Source organism: Megalobrama amblycephala, linkage group LG8 (assembly GCF_018812025.1).
Source record: "Megalobrama amblycephala isolate DHTTF-2021 linkage group LG8, ASM1881202v1, whole genome shotgun sequence".
Lineage (NCBI taxonomy): Eukaryota > Metazoa > Chordata > Actinopteri > Cypriniformes > Xenocyprididae > Megalobrama > Megalobrama amblycephala.
In genome coordinates this window covers 28,077,697-28,093,471 of record NC_063051.1, presented here as the reverse complement: position 1 = coordinate 28,093,471, position 15,775 = coordinate 28,077,697, and the positions used below count along the sequence as shown (strand labels likewise).

At 37.0% G+C, this 15,775-nt stretch overlaps 1 protein-coding gene across 4 annotated transcripts in view; it reads right to left on the bottom strand.

Moving 5' to 3' along the window:
* myh10 (myosin, heavy chain 10, non-muscle) overlaps positions 1-15,775 on the bottom strand; it is a 72,866-nt gene that overhangs the window by 47,481 nt on the left and 9,610 nt on the right. For all 4 annotated transcript variants that reach the window (XM_048200339.1, XM_048200341.1, XM_048200342.1 and 1 more), the window contains exon 3: positions 13,689-13,845. In XM_048200339.1, coding sequence (XP_048056296.1) covers positions 13,689-13,845 — 157 coding nt within the window. The remainder of the gene's footprint in view (positions 1-13,688; positions 13,846-15,775) is intronic.

Here is a 15,775-nt window from a genome sequence, read left to right as displayed (position 1 = left end):
GCCATGTAACTCATTCAGCGCTGTTTGTGCTACAGATAATATGAAAGAGTAATTTCTCAGTTCTTGCCAGCCAAAACCACCCACAAAACCTTTATTTAAAAATAAATAAATAAATAAATAAATAAATAAATAATAATAATATTCTCATTTAAAAAAACTACTTTAGATCAGGAATTATATGATTATTTCTCCTGGTACCTACAACATGACAAGTGATAAAGGCATATTCGCATAGAGCAAAATGCAATGACCAAAGAAAATAAAAGGTTGCTTCTTTATTAACATTATATTGGGAGCTTTATTAGCTTTGTTGCATGCCTCCTTGTTTGAATAGACTGCAGGAAATCGATCCAAGACCTTTAATAAAATAAAATACCAGCAGTGCTTTAAATGGCTGCTTGGATACTGGACACTGCTCCCCTAAAGCAGTCAAAATTATGATTGCTTTATACATAATTTGCATCCACAAAGGAATTGTGGAGAGGATTCAAACTCTTAAAAACTAGTGAGGCTGTTTAGAGTGACAAAACCAATTTACATTATCCTTTAAGGCATCGAAAGGAGTCTGTTCTGCAGTCCTTTAATGAATCACAGGGGTATCTGACTAAGTCCACCTATGGGAACAGATGATGCATGAAGATAAAATAGTGCTGACTGCTTTCCTGTTCTGGCTGCAGGAGGTCAGGGCTGTCTGGGACGAAGAGGATCTAGAGCTGGGCAGATCCTCAGTATGGGGTTTCCTCCACCTGGGTTCAGTTTGCTCACTAAAAGTTTAACATTTGAGAACCTTATATCAGAGGCCAAACCCGTAAAAGAATGTGGGAGAGAATGATAATACCAAAAAAGGAAAAGCACTGTAAGATCTTTTGTTTAAAAGCTAGATAGCATAAAACACAAAAATTTGATAACTCATTGTGTCCTTATGCATGAATCAACATGAACAGAATGTAGGATTGATGTTGTCCTAAGCAGAACTATGATAGATGTTAGTGTTCAAAGACAATGTTTTAGATAAAAAGTTCAGGGCTCAGGTTACAAGAACTGGAAGCTGTTCCCAGGATGGAGGCCTCTCAGAGACGCTTCCTTCTGTGTGGTGTACATCAACCTCTGTGAACGTTTATGACACTATCTGTCTCGGATACAGAGACACAGATATGGCAGCCAAGGATTCTGAAGAATGGCCTCTCCTATCAGCACAGCTGCAGAAAAGGGAAGCATATAATTAAGTGAAGAGAGGGCTCTTGACTTCTTTTCACTGCATCCATTGTCAAGGCCTTAGCAACTCTTCTCTGAACCAAGAATTACTGACTGATTACAGAGATGCCAGCATAAGTAGACAGGCATAATTCAGACACAGAGTAATAATGTGTAGAAATTACAATTAAAAATCAAATGGAGCTCCCAAACAAGCATTCAAAAGTTACTCATAACCTGCTATTTTTGTAACGTGACAAGGCTAGGTCAGCAGATCATACCTTGCATACTTCCAGCTTCATTTAATTTGTTCACCGATTAGTTCAAAACCTGATCAGAACTGAAAGAGTTGGGGGCATGATTCAAGTCTGTTTTTTACCCAAATGAATGAAATTCTTCAAAATAAACAGCTTATGTGATGACTGGAGTAATGGTTGCGGAAAATTCAGCTTTTATAAATTATACAGATCTATAGATACAGATAGGTCAAACCCATCATCAGCCTCTCTCTAGTTAACCCTTTAAGCCCTGAAGGCATTTTAGAGTTGATTTTTCTGAGTGACATACAAAAAAAGTAAAAGACTCATAACTCCAAAACTATAGCAAGGAGAGGCAAAAGGTTGGTACTGTTTCATAGAAAACTTAAAATTATTACATTTGGACATTCTCATGCTGAGAAACTGCTGATAAAAGATGAAATTTTGACATGCAATAACTGAGGAAGGTAATGAGGTAGGAGGAAAAATCTTTTTTGGCGAAGTTCCTCTACATGTGATGATCGAAAAACTTCATGTTAAAGCTACATTTGCTTTTACTTAGATATGTGCGCCTGTGGAGTTTTAGGTGTCTCAATTCTGTGAGGAATATCTCGTGATCGACACAATAGCTGTGCTTCCCACACAGACTTTACTTGGGCGGGCCGCCCAGGTATATTAACAGCCTCCCAAGTATATTTGGAGACACATATATGCTTTTATTATTTTTATCCTCTTATACTTTTGTATCCGCCCAAGATAATGAAACCATCCACGATTGATTAACTAGTTGGAAAATCTCCCCTCGCCCTACGCATTTCGTAGTTGCTCGTTCTGTGTGCGTTTACTCCCGCTGACATTTTCACTTGCGTTGCAGAGACGCGGTGGATATTTCACATTTATGCCAAGCTATTGCTAATGAACTCTAGTTGATGAATTATGACAATGTCTTCTTAATGGCCTTTATATGATATGTTTTAGATGGTTATAAGAATCTGAAGGATGCTATAAATGAACTAGTAGGAAGAGATGATCGGTTCACGAGCCGCTTGAACTAAGGCGCTACAGCATCTGTCACCATACTTTAGTAGAGCCCGACCGATATGGTTTTTTGGGGGCCGACGCCGATACCGATATTAGGAAGTAAAAAAAAAAAAGAAGTCTGATATCGATATATGGGCTGATATTCTTTATGTGTATATTGTAGTTTAGTACCAGTCAAAAGTTTGGACAAACTTCCCATTTTTTTAGAAATGGGAAAATCCCATCCGATTTTAGAATATTCGATTAGTTGATTTAATTATAGAATATCGAATAGGCTGTGCGATTGTCGTCTTAAAAAAATCCTCATGTTTTCAATGGTGACACGTTCATGTAACCAGAGGGTGGCGCGCGCTGCCAATAACGCACCTAAAAAGCTGTCAATCAACTCTTAGACAACAGCAGAACATAGACAAGCGTGGCATATAACAGAGACGTTAAACGTTCACACGACACACGTGCCGTCATTCAAGCTGTTCACAATGTTATAACGCATTTAGGCAGCCATAAAATCAATATGGCTTGAGGTAGGCTTGCTGCAATAGTCGGTGTTGCCGGAGTTCAGGAACAACATCGGTATCAGCACTTGTCACCGCTCCCGAATTGGCGCTAATTTGAAAGTGAAAGTAAAATCCCCTCGGTCATTCATGGTGCGTGTTCACTATAAGGTGGCGGACTGGACAAAAGCGAGGCGAACGCCACGAGCGAGTGACACTGATAGTCCACTGGTGGAGAGCGAGCGTTTTCAGTTTATTCCTACGTAGGAATTAATTGAAAACGCTCGCTCTGCTTCGCACCGTTATGAATGGCCGTGCGGATTTTACTTTCACTTATATTAAAGAACATATTAATATGTTTTAGCACATTACAATCATTATATGGCTTGAGTTAAGACAGCATATTCTCCAATGAATTAAACAGTTTATCAATATAATACAGATAGAAAGCGTGAATGGTCTCTCTCCCTCTCTCTCTCTCTGTTTGTGTGTGCATGCGTGCATGCAGGGGAGGGGTGCGATTTTCGAATAATAATCGAATAATTCAAAGCAATTTTCGAATATTATTTTTGCTTGAAATGCCCATCCCTACTTCCCATTTCTGTGTCCAAACTTTTGACTGGTACTATATATTGAATACCATATATAACCCTTATACTGATTATATTATATTATATTATATTATATTATATTATATATGAAAATCCAACTAAAGTAGCAAACGAGTATGATGAACTCGTAAGAGTAAAAGATGGGGACATATTTATTTACTTTATAGCAGCGCATTTCACCAACTAGGTGACAACGTAGCATTAAATCACCATTCAACAGACTCAGGACACCACCGCACCGCAGTCCATTGGACTGCAGAAAGATACCAACTTTTCAATCTACTACGTTAACTGACTGTACTGACAAACTATGCTAATTTAGGATATGTGATGTGAGTGATGTGATATGCATGAGTGACATGGCAGTTTTAAGGGGGTGCATAGACACACTCGTTATACTGGACGGATATATTGAAAAAGGAAACTTATGGGGGGGGGGGGTCACTGTTTATTAACTTTACAGTAAGTTTTTTACAGTACAGTAAGTTATGTATTATTTCACTAACTAGTTAGCAACTTACCTAGAGACAACGCTTTGACTCTCGTGAAGACACGAGAACAATGGAGTATGCTCTGCTGGACAAACTACGTAAATCACACCATATACAACCATTTTATCTGCATTATATGCTCTGTAAAAATAAATGATCATATCGGTGGCATATCGGCGCCATATATGCCGATGCAGATATATCGGCGACAGGCTTATATCGGCTGATAAAAATTAGCAAAACAATATATCGGTCGGGCTCTACATTAAAGAGCCACAAAATGGTATTTATGGTTTAAATTTGTCATTAAAAAAATTACAACATCTGAAATTTGAGACTTTGTTTCATATCAAAAGTAACCTGCTTTGTCTTGTCTGTCACGTTGTCAATGTCCTGTTTGCTCTGCGATGCATTTTTCACTGCGTGAGAACATGATGTGTGGCGAGAGATCGGCATAGCTTGTTGGACATAGCAACAGTAACTAAAGGGGGCAAGTTTTTGCGAACGGTCAATTGTGTAGACATTTCAAAATAAGAGTCCCTGTGTATTTCGGACTTGTTTATAATTAAAAGTAATGAGCCAAGTTTTTTTTTTTTCCTTCTGAGCATTATTGGCATTTTGGTTACACAATAAATTGTATTTAATTTGATTTCCATTTAATTCATAGTAAATTATTGTAGTCTCCCCCACAGGAAGAAAAGACTAAGAACATTATTTGACACGTATATTATTCATTATAGAATTTTACTAGTAAAATCTTTGTCCCATTCACTGAGAGACACTATATGACATAGCAAGGGGAACTATACCATTTAAATGCTGTAATTTTGAATAATTTAAAATGCATAATAATGCATAATAAATGTAATAGTATGCTTTGTAATTCAAATTAATTTCAATAAATAAAAATACTGTTAAAAATCACATATTATTTGTTGTTTGTCACATGTAGTAGACCATTTTTGTGCCGTGGGTAATAGGAGGATTTTTCACCCGGCTACCACCGCAAGTATATTTCAAACCTGTGGGAAGCACTGCAATGGTTTATGTTGGTTTTGGATTTTTAATTGTTAGAATCTGCTGTAAATAATGATGTGCTATATTCCACAATCTGAGCATGTTTCATGAACTTACAAGTGAAAACGTGACAAATGCCACGTGTATAATTTACACATTGGTTTTGCAGGGTTTCACGTACAAAAACTCTTTAAAATGACAGTTTTAGAGGGACTACTCAACACGTTAAGTGTTGATCAAATGGTTAAAAAGCTGAGTTTCTAAGCTTTAAAATGATACCCATTTTGTGTTATTCAATTCAGTGGTTGCTTAGAAATTTGATTATGAATTTTTTCGCAGGGTTACTCTTTGTGTTTAAGGGGTTAAAGTCAGGGTAGTCTGGTGCTTATCCTGCCCAAACCTCCACCCAGAGCGCCATGAGCTTCAACTCCAAGTTCTCACTCTGCACCCCCTCAGCTGGCCCATCCCCTTCTACTGGATTAACCTACAACAGGACACATTCCTCACATACCAAACCACATCGCTGCCAGACACCAGAGAGTGGACACAGACACAAAGGAAAAACCTTCCAATGTTAGGGCTACAGTCTCTTTCACCTCAGTAACACGGGATGCACAAACAAACATTCATTACACTTTCTTATTTATGTGTGCCAGTGCTAGTAAAACTGAGCTGCTGGGCACAAAACACACTGAACTCCTCTCACTTCACAACTGGTTTCGAACAGAGTTTATTGCAAAATATCATGACAGCACTGAAATATGGCAACGTTTTTTGGGAACTGCACAAAGTATGGAAAAAATTATCATGCCCAATTTTGCTTGCAAAGAATTGAACAGATCTTAAAATGGATTAAAAAGGATTTTGGAAAAATTGCAGTCGATTAAACAGGCAATTCAAACAAACAAAACATCTTGTGCCTGTTTGTGCTTAAGCTGGAATGGGTTCAACACAACATCTACACCGCCGGAAGAAATGACGGCAGAGATAAAAACAAACTAATACTGAATGCCAAAAGGGCTGCCGATAATTTCATCTAGAGCAGCATAAGGTTAGGAAAATATTTTAATAATGCATTAAGTTTACAATACGTGGTGACGATGGTTCTAAATTTGAATTTGCAATGAGTCTGTGTTTACAAACTGATCATACAAGTCTATTTCACCGATAATGGTGATAACGAGAGGCTGTAAAGTGTAAAGTAAACAAAGCCTGTCAGAATGACTTCTCTGGAAGATGATACAATACTAAATGATAATAGACAGAAGGTCTGTCAGTCTAGACATTTATGAATAAATGCTGTTGCATAGCTGTCCATGAAGGGACAGAAAGCTCTCAGACTTCAAAAACATCTTCGTTTGCGTTTTAAACTAAAGTCTTACAGGTTTGGAACAACATGAGGGTGAGTAATTAATGACAGAATATTCATTTTTGAGTAAACTAACCCTTTAAGCAAATGACAATGGCAAAAGTAAACAGATAATCCACATGAGCTCATAGACAAAAATAATCTGGTCTGAGTGAATCATTTGTATGAACTGCAGTACAAAAGAGCCAAGCAACAAGAGGGCAACGACAAGCATCCGCAACAGAATAAACAGCCCATCTGCTGCAATTGCTGCCCGCAGGAATTTAGCATGGAGCCGTTTGGAGTGACGAGCCCATCAGTCACACACAGAGAAATATGACTCACTAGCTACTCAGTGAGATGAGCCAGATATGGCCAGATAAGAGGTGACAATAACTATTGGAGAATGCAGATCTATTACACAGAACACCATCATGTTTGCATGTCACTGGCAGGGGTGGGCGACATGACCAAATTCTTATTTCACGATATGAGAAATTTTATTTCAGGATAAAAATATACATCGTGATTAGGGCTGGACGATTGTGACCTAAAAATCAAAATCTCGATTGATGAACATTTGACCTTGATTAAGATTAATGAACGATTATTTTGTTTTTGTTTTGCCCTCATAGTTCACTGACAAGGTTTGTACTGAAAATATGCTTTAATATTAAAAAGGTGGGATATTTTTTTTCCTAATGAAAGAGTGCTCCAACTTAACCGCTAACTTTCAGCAGTAACTGTGTATATGGGTTGTAACATTTCTTACAGATTTCTGCTTGTTGTAAATCAGATACAGATACAGATAAATTAGCACAGTTCCAGTACATTTATTTTAATGCATGAGAGATCGATTGCGTGTGAATTAGTCATACCGTCTCTCTAATAATTGTGAAGCTGTGGGTTGTAAGCTGTTACTTCAAAAGTAGCAAATATATGCTACAAGTTGTGTGTTTCTAAGCTACTTTACTGATAAATCACAGGACAGCGTTGACAATGAGTTTCTGCACCCCTTTCTCAGCCACGATCTTCACTGTGAGCTGTATGAGTGTTCGTGTGCCACAATGCATCAGCACAGTAGCTCAATATAATGATACACAGCCGAGGGTCTAAAAATCGCATGAATGTCCAAACTGGCAAGCCTTAAAACACATACAACTGACAAAGTTTAGTGAAGACTAAAACGAAAGTGATCTCACTGAGGGCTCGCGCTGTCTGACTGTTCACAGTGTTTCAGTTCACCTCTGTGTTGATTTCATCGAGCGGACTGGACGGGGTGGAGTCACGCGACTACACACACACGGATACACACAGGATTAAAAAAAAAACTAAATAACCGACATGGGAAAATTACGTCGGTTATAGGTTCTGAATTTCGGTTTCAATTACTTTGATTAATCGTCCAGCCCTAATCATGATATAGTTATTATGTGTTATTTTATCTAATTTCTGTTATTAAAAATAAGAAGAAAAAAAAGAAAATTTCAAACAATAGGACAAATACAATATAGCAAACAAATTAAGTTTTTCAGGTACAAAAGGTTTATTTTATATGTTAGCATAGAAATTAAATAATCAAATGTAAAAAGAAATATTACATAGTCTTCACTGTATTAATTAAATATAAATGTATTCTTATTAAAGCTAAAATAAATTTAAAAAATTAAAAAAAAAAGTAATTCAGTCAAGAGCAGTAAGTTTTTTTTCTTTTGTTTGATTCACATTAATGACAGAGCAGCAGGTAGGTATATTAGGCTGCTGTTACTTTAAGACCAAACACACAGATCCAATATACTGATACACATCCCGTTTATACCCAACTGTTTACTTTCACTTGAGACATAACTAGCTGTGTTTACATGAATATTCCACACGATGGGCATTTTGACTTAACTGCTTGTGTATTCGACCATTCAAGCACAATAAGACATGAAAGAGAACTGAATTAGCGATCACATGCTGAGAGACACTGCTTTCTGTGAGCACACTCACGCTGTGTGTCAGTCACTGAGTGCACCGCATGGTCTTTTTTTACTGCTTATTGTGCTTAACACTTTTAAAACATCAAGCACATCCCAAATTCGCAATCACCTTCTGAGAGGCAGCTTTCTGTGTGTGCACTTGTGTCAGCACGAGCACAGCACCGATATATTGTGCTTATAACTCTTTAACATCAAGCACGTCCCGCTCTTTAATATTCTCATTCATGCATTTCACTCTAAAGTGTCAATAGCGCTATTATATTTACATACCTGCGATATAATGCAAAATCTTTAATGATAGACATTTTATATTGTGGTATGTATCGTCATACTGCCCACCCCTAGTCACTATTTATCTAACTTCAAACCAAACAAACATCTACAGACATTCATACTCCAATTAAACAAATGCTGTGCAATTTCATTATGTCCATAACTACATTACTGACATTCCCACTATGTGGCTAAAATAGTATCTACAAGGCATTGATTTATAGACAGGAGGGAAAAAAGTAATCCTTGCTGGAATTAAATAATAAAGTGTATCATGGCAGCAGCTGATGTTTAGCAAACTAAGAATATCTCATCTGCTTTGTCAGAGGCTCAGTTCACAGAGGCATTATGGGATACTGTAGCCATGCAGGGCAGTTGTTTCCTGATCCTGTTGTGTTGAAGGGGTGTGTGCTGCAGTGTGGGCAGCCAGCCCCAGACTACTGAAAAACAAACACCTCAAAGGTCACGGCTGTCTGACACAAACAACCCTGGAGCTTCATGCTATGCAGATGTCCAAAAAAATACTTAACTCAAGCATTATTTACACATGAAAAGTACTGAAAAGTACTGAACATAAAACAAATCATAACCCTAACCAAACAAGCAAAAAAGTATCAAATAAAAATATCAAATGAGAGAATATGAGCCATAGTCAAAACTGAAGATATAGTGACAGCGCCAGAACTTTAAAGGGTGTTAATTCTCTCTCAGAATTTTACTTTTTGACACTTTATAGTTCAGTGATTTTGGCACAAATGTAGTTTCATAATTATCACAGTACCTTTGCACAGACCAAAAACTGAAATTGGCAACATCAAGTCCAGAAACTTGGAAAGTATAGTTATAATTAGTAATATTGATTTACAAACACAATTTTAAAATGCGTTTGGCCTTTTTCTGAGCAGATTCCTCTCAAAACTGAATGTTTTAGGTGGAGCTCAGTCTAAATATAACTATGCTGGTTAACTCAAACAACAAGCAAGATTAATCCAGATGCTGCATGAGAACTATAAAGTAATATTTATGTATCCTCTACAGTATTGCTTAGTTACCCTGTCTGAGAAGCACTGAAGAAAGCACAGCTGATTTGCAACGGGTACAAAAATGTTTTTGAGCTCCCCTCGGAATGCCTTTGAAACTGAGTCTCTGGTCACCATTATCTACACAAGATCTTTATGTTCCAGTGGGCTCAGTCAGGACAGATGAGATCTTTCTGCAACCACCTGGACCGAGTTCAAAAGGACAGAGTCATGAAATACATTACTGCTCATTACACATGTATTGGTAACAGGTGGGTCAAAAACTCCAAAAACTCCCCTGAACAGTAACTATCTTAGCACACAACCCATTCCATCCCATCCCATGCCTAACAGATAAGTTGGGGGGCTCGACATCTTTTAGCATAATTGAAATTTAAGTGTGCCTCCACATTGGGTAAATGTGGTTGTGAGATTGCATTTTCAAAGGTTGTAATTATGTTTCAAACTTAACTTTTCAGTCAGTGCCCATGTTTAGATTTCATAGCTTCCATATGAAGAGAGACGGGTGCCACTGACATTCCTGCGCTCCAGTGGTTGTACTGACTGGGCCTTTTCCAAAAAGGTTATTGTTGAAGTGAAGATCAGCACTTCCAAAGTTTTCAAAGTTGTTATAATTAGCCCTTTGTAACCAAGTTCAGTCAACAGCCAGAGAGGGGGATTGTGGCTGGTTTCTGGCTCACGAATCAAAGACAGATGTGAATAGATGTGTGGTTGTGTAAGTTAGTGTGTCCAGAGACATTATAAAATGTACCTTTGTATGAGCCAAGTCTCACTTAACATTTAAAGCTGCATATCAGACATGTCAGAAAATAAATATTCTCCTTTAAAAAAAAGGTGCTGTAAGTAGTATTTGAACTACGCTGTTGGACAAACAAATCCACCCCTCACTTCATAGCTCCGCCTCAAAATCTCACACTCTAATCCTAACCACCCTGCTCCGAGTCGGTCTCAAACCCGGCCCAATCACTGCTGGCATGCATGGCAAATGCACTATCAATGACGCTAAACACTGCATTCTCTAGTGGTCATCAGTGTGCAGTGATTTAACTGCACGTCTCTCACTATCTGGCCGCTGTTACACATGCAATGCGAGTGGATGTCTGTTTATCACAGTTGACGCGCAACAAAATGATTCGCGAAAAATAAAGCGCAGATGATGAACGAACGACAAGGTAGCACAAAAAATGAACGTAAAGTATACTCAACTATAGAGTGTTATATTACCTCACCTATAAGGGCTGGGTATTGACACAGATTTCACAAATCAGTTTGATTCCCAATTTACAATTGGACCACCAAACAAGGGGAACAACCGAAACATTAGAAACTTTGATCAAATCTTAAACAGTTTTGGCGCTCTGATAAAAGAGTGTAAAAAGAGTGGTTTCGAGCCATAAATGTGATTAAAACCACAAGTGTACTTGGGCAAAACTGGAACGGAGCCATGACGGAGGAAACATCTCTGAGGAACAATAAACAACTTAGTTTCACTGCCAAAATCCCTGTAGATCTAATGATACCGGCACATGCAGCATTGTTGGGGGTGTTTCCTCCAGAGGCAGACTCCAAGGTCCATGTGTCCCGGCCACACTTGACCCAGCACGTCACAGTACGTACTTCCCCCCCCCAACCATCGCCACACAAAGGCGACATTGTACCCCACAATGCAGGTCAGCCTCTCCTTCCCAGCCTGGGACGGCTCTTGTTCCCTGGCCTCTGACAGATCACGACAACTGGTCTGTCCTATGTAAGAGAGACAGCTTTGGTGGACAATTCAGCATTGCATTCGTGCCAAATGCTTCTCCATTTCCTGGATGAACTTCTCTCATTCCAAGTTTGGATGATTGTTCACTACTAACAAAAATTCACCAATGAAAGGACTCATAAAATGAATTCAATGTCTATGACATTTTTTTTTTAAATAATTGTCATGTACCTTGCAGTGCAATTACATTTTACGTATTATAGATACACTACCGTTCAAAAGATTGTGGTCAGTAAGTTTGTTTTTTTAAATGCATTAATTGATCAAAAGTGTCAGTAAAGACTTTTACATTGTTGCAAAAATAATATTTCAAATACTGTTATTTTAAATGTTCAATTAATCAATGACACTTGAGAAAAAAAAAAGAAAGAAAAATATTAAGCAGCAGAAATGTTTTCAACATTGATAAGAAATGTTCTTGAGCAGCAAATCAGCATATTGGAATGATTTCTGAAGGATCATGTGACACTAAGACGTGTGACGTGACATGATGCTGAAAATTCATCACAGGAATAAAAACACATTTTACAAAAGTAGAAAACAGCTATTTTAAATTAACAATATTAATGTTTTACTATATGTTTATGTACTACACAAAATCTTTCTGACCCCAAACTTTTGAATAGTAGTGTACATATTTTTAAAATTTTACATACAAAAGTAATTTTGTCAATCACAATTCACAAATGCTATAAACATTAATTAAAATGCAAGAATTCCAATCCACACTGGAAGTACTGGATTGGTACAGCCTACAAACAAATACGAATCCCATATTACATAATACAGCTACATTTATGCAAATCAAAAGTGTGCAGACTGTTTGTCCTGACTACATTTGCTGTTCATTGATTGTATAAACTCCTCCAAACACCTCTAAAATGCAGTGAAAATTAAATTGAGAGTTAAAGGGGCTATATGTAAGATTTTTACTTTAACAAAGCATAAAAATACCCCAATATGTTTAAACATATTTACAGTGTGTAAGTCTCCTCAGCTTTCATTGTCAATTGCGCTCCCTCTTGTTGCGTGTCCTCAAGCTGGCCACCCGTGTCTTTGAACTAGGGGGCAGGGCAAACAATATTTTGAATTTGGACTGCAGTATCTATTTCGACCACTGGGTGTCATTCCTACATAGAGCCCCTTTAAGAGATTAAATTAATTCAGTTGTAATGGAACACACTAACATCTCTGCCAAACGCCATCTTAATCTGTGACACAGTTGCCCACTCCAATATCCAACTGCCCCAGATTTACTAAGAGATGACTTAAAGATTATGAGAGCGGTAGAAAAAAATTATGGTTGACTGAATCACAGAATTACACCTCCTAATCTTGCCTTACACAATCAGCCATAACCGATCCACTTCATTGAGTAGAGAACCAGTATGAAAACACACAGGAAGTGGTCTGAAAAAGCTCCAATTGTCCAAGAAGAGGAGCGATGGGGCTTACTTTGTCTGATCTCCTGCTGTGATGGACAGAGGCTTAGTATTCACAGCCAATGACACATGATAAAGAACAGTGTTGTATTCAAAAGCTTGACTCACTGAAACGTCTGGAGTATGTAGTAACCTTGTAGTTTAACAGTGTCTGATAAAGAAGTTTCTGATACGTATTATCTTGCACTTCTCACTTCAATATGCACAGATCCACAGCTGAGACAAGAAAAACTCAAGCCCACCACAGTGAAACATGAAAAAAAAAACAGCCCTTTTTTCTTTCCATTCTCTAGGCTTATCTGAGAACACCAGATGTGGGAGAGAAAATTAATTTATCTCATGGGGTGGAAAAATAAACTGAAATATAATAGATACCATTGGAAATAGTGACCATTCCATTTCTGTCCATGTCACATGAAACACAGCACAGCCAATAACATTAAAGGTTGGCTCAAACTGCTAGTAATTTCATATTCTGTTTTATGGTTTAGGAAATCTTGAACTGCTTAAAACGACAAAAGAAAATTTCTGCTTAATAAAAACTGGTGGTCTTATCTTCATCTAGCAGCAAGTGCTGAACAAAAATTCAGTAAACACACCCTCTTTATTTTTGCTGCAAAATCCTCAGTGAAAATCCAGAATTCTTTAGCCAGAAGTGTTATTTGAGCTTAACATGATGAACTGACTTAGACAGTTCATCGGAAGGAATATTTGATATTTATGCTCTTACCTTGAAGCATGCATCTGTAGGCCGATTCAGAAATGGCGTAGATATGAGGTGGCATTTCATGCCTCTTCTTACCCCTGTACATCTCAATGATGTTCTCTGAGTATATGGGGAGGTTTTTGTATGGATTTATGACCACACAGAAGAGTCCTGAGTACGTCTGCAGAGACAAGAACACAAACAAAAAGATAATACTGAATGATTTATGTATTAAATCATTCATGTTAAATAGTGTTAATTTTAACGAAATCTATGACAAAAAAAATGTTTGTTTACGACCTTTTCTCCTCATGACCAAGACACCAACATCAATATGGAATATTGACTATATCAATATGCAATAACTTTGACAGAAAAAAAAATAGACTAAAATGTAGCTTAAAAAAATAATTACCAAAATCTTTGTTTTTTGTTTTTCTCTTGACTGTTTTTAACAAACTTCTATGAGCTTTCATGCTTGCGTTTGCCAGATGTCAAGATTTTAATTCAGAGCTTTTCTGTAAAAAAGATAAATTTTCTGCCCCGCTTTTTACATAATATTTGCAATCTAGCAACCATGCACAATCGCTCTCTCTACACTGTGGAAGTGCTGCTGGATGATCTGAAAACACCAACAAACAAGTAAGCTGGAGTTCAGCGATCTGCATTTGAGATATTCTGCTTAAATGAAAGTGTCATTCAGTCAGACTGTGTTCCTTCACAAGCCGCTTGCGCTGTTTGCTGCGATCAAAACTTCTAAGTGATGAACTGTAATAAATCCAAACATGGATCTCGACTATATGTGATTGGAAGTCTTTTTTGCAGTTGTTTTAATAGAAAAACGTAATGTAATTTGTAATTATTTGGAATTACTATTAGCTTTCACAGTTTTAATTTGAGAGAAGTTTCTTGTTTTACCAGTTTTCATAATGTTGAGAGTGCGTTAATTTATATTTAATTAAATAGTCATGATTATCAATTTAACCATCAAAATAGTCATGATTATCAATTTAACCATCATGTATGATGAAAATGTACTCATTTTTATATTGACTAAAACTAGACTAAATTTCCCAGACATTTAGTCGAATAAAACTTGACTAAACAAAAACAGAACATTTGAGACAGGATTAAAGGCCTGTTCACACCAAGAACGATAACTATAAAGATATGAAGAGTTTGGTTCCAAAACGCGATAAACGCCATTTTCAAAAAAATTGAGTTTCCACCAAAATCAGTATTGTATCTGGTCGGTATTGAAAAGTCATTTATTAATTTTGCGCAAAATGCGATATCCGTCGTGGTATTCTGTCATGTTTTCTCCCTTTCTTTCCAAAATGCGACAAACGCCAGTCTCCCTTCTCTGCAGAACGCGATATATCCGCTCAACCGATCACAGCGCTCCATTCCACCCACTGTAAACATTGAAGCCTTTTTTAAAAGCCGTTTTTAATACCAATGTACTCGGCAAATGTGTTTATTTAACCGTGCGGTGGCGCCAGATACTCTTTAATCGGTAATGACAAATAATTTATAACATTAACAAGATTCATTTTGGGAGCGACGGCTGAATGTATTTTTAGTAAAATGCCTGTATATAAGATAAATACTGGCAAAGTTTAGACTCTGTCATGTCTATGAATCAACTTACTTTGTTGTGTATTTTCAATTTGAAAAATAACTTTTATATTGATGGATTAATTGCATTTTGAAAAAAAGTGTCATGGATTTATTGCATTTTGGGGAAAAAAATAATACGTTTTTATAATAAACTTTTTAAAATCAAAATGTAGATTTGAATTTTTTATGTTTTTATAACCAAAAGATGCTATGTGAAAGTTTGAAACAGAAAATAGTGGTTTTCATCTTGCCACTTTCTTGGTAAAGAAAACACCTTTTTACTCAAATTAATCAAAATGGAGTTATTGCGTTTTGGAACCAAACTCTTCATATAGTTCTAAAAATCATTCTAAATATAAAAGAACAGCAGAGTCCACACCACAGCTATAACGATAACGATATAGAGGAACAATATCACTGGGATCACTTTCAGAACTAATTTTTTTCCATCACTGACATTTTTCCACACCATTATTGAACAATTAAAAAAC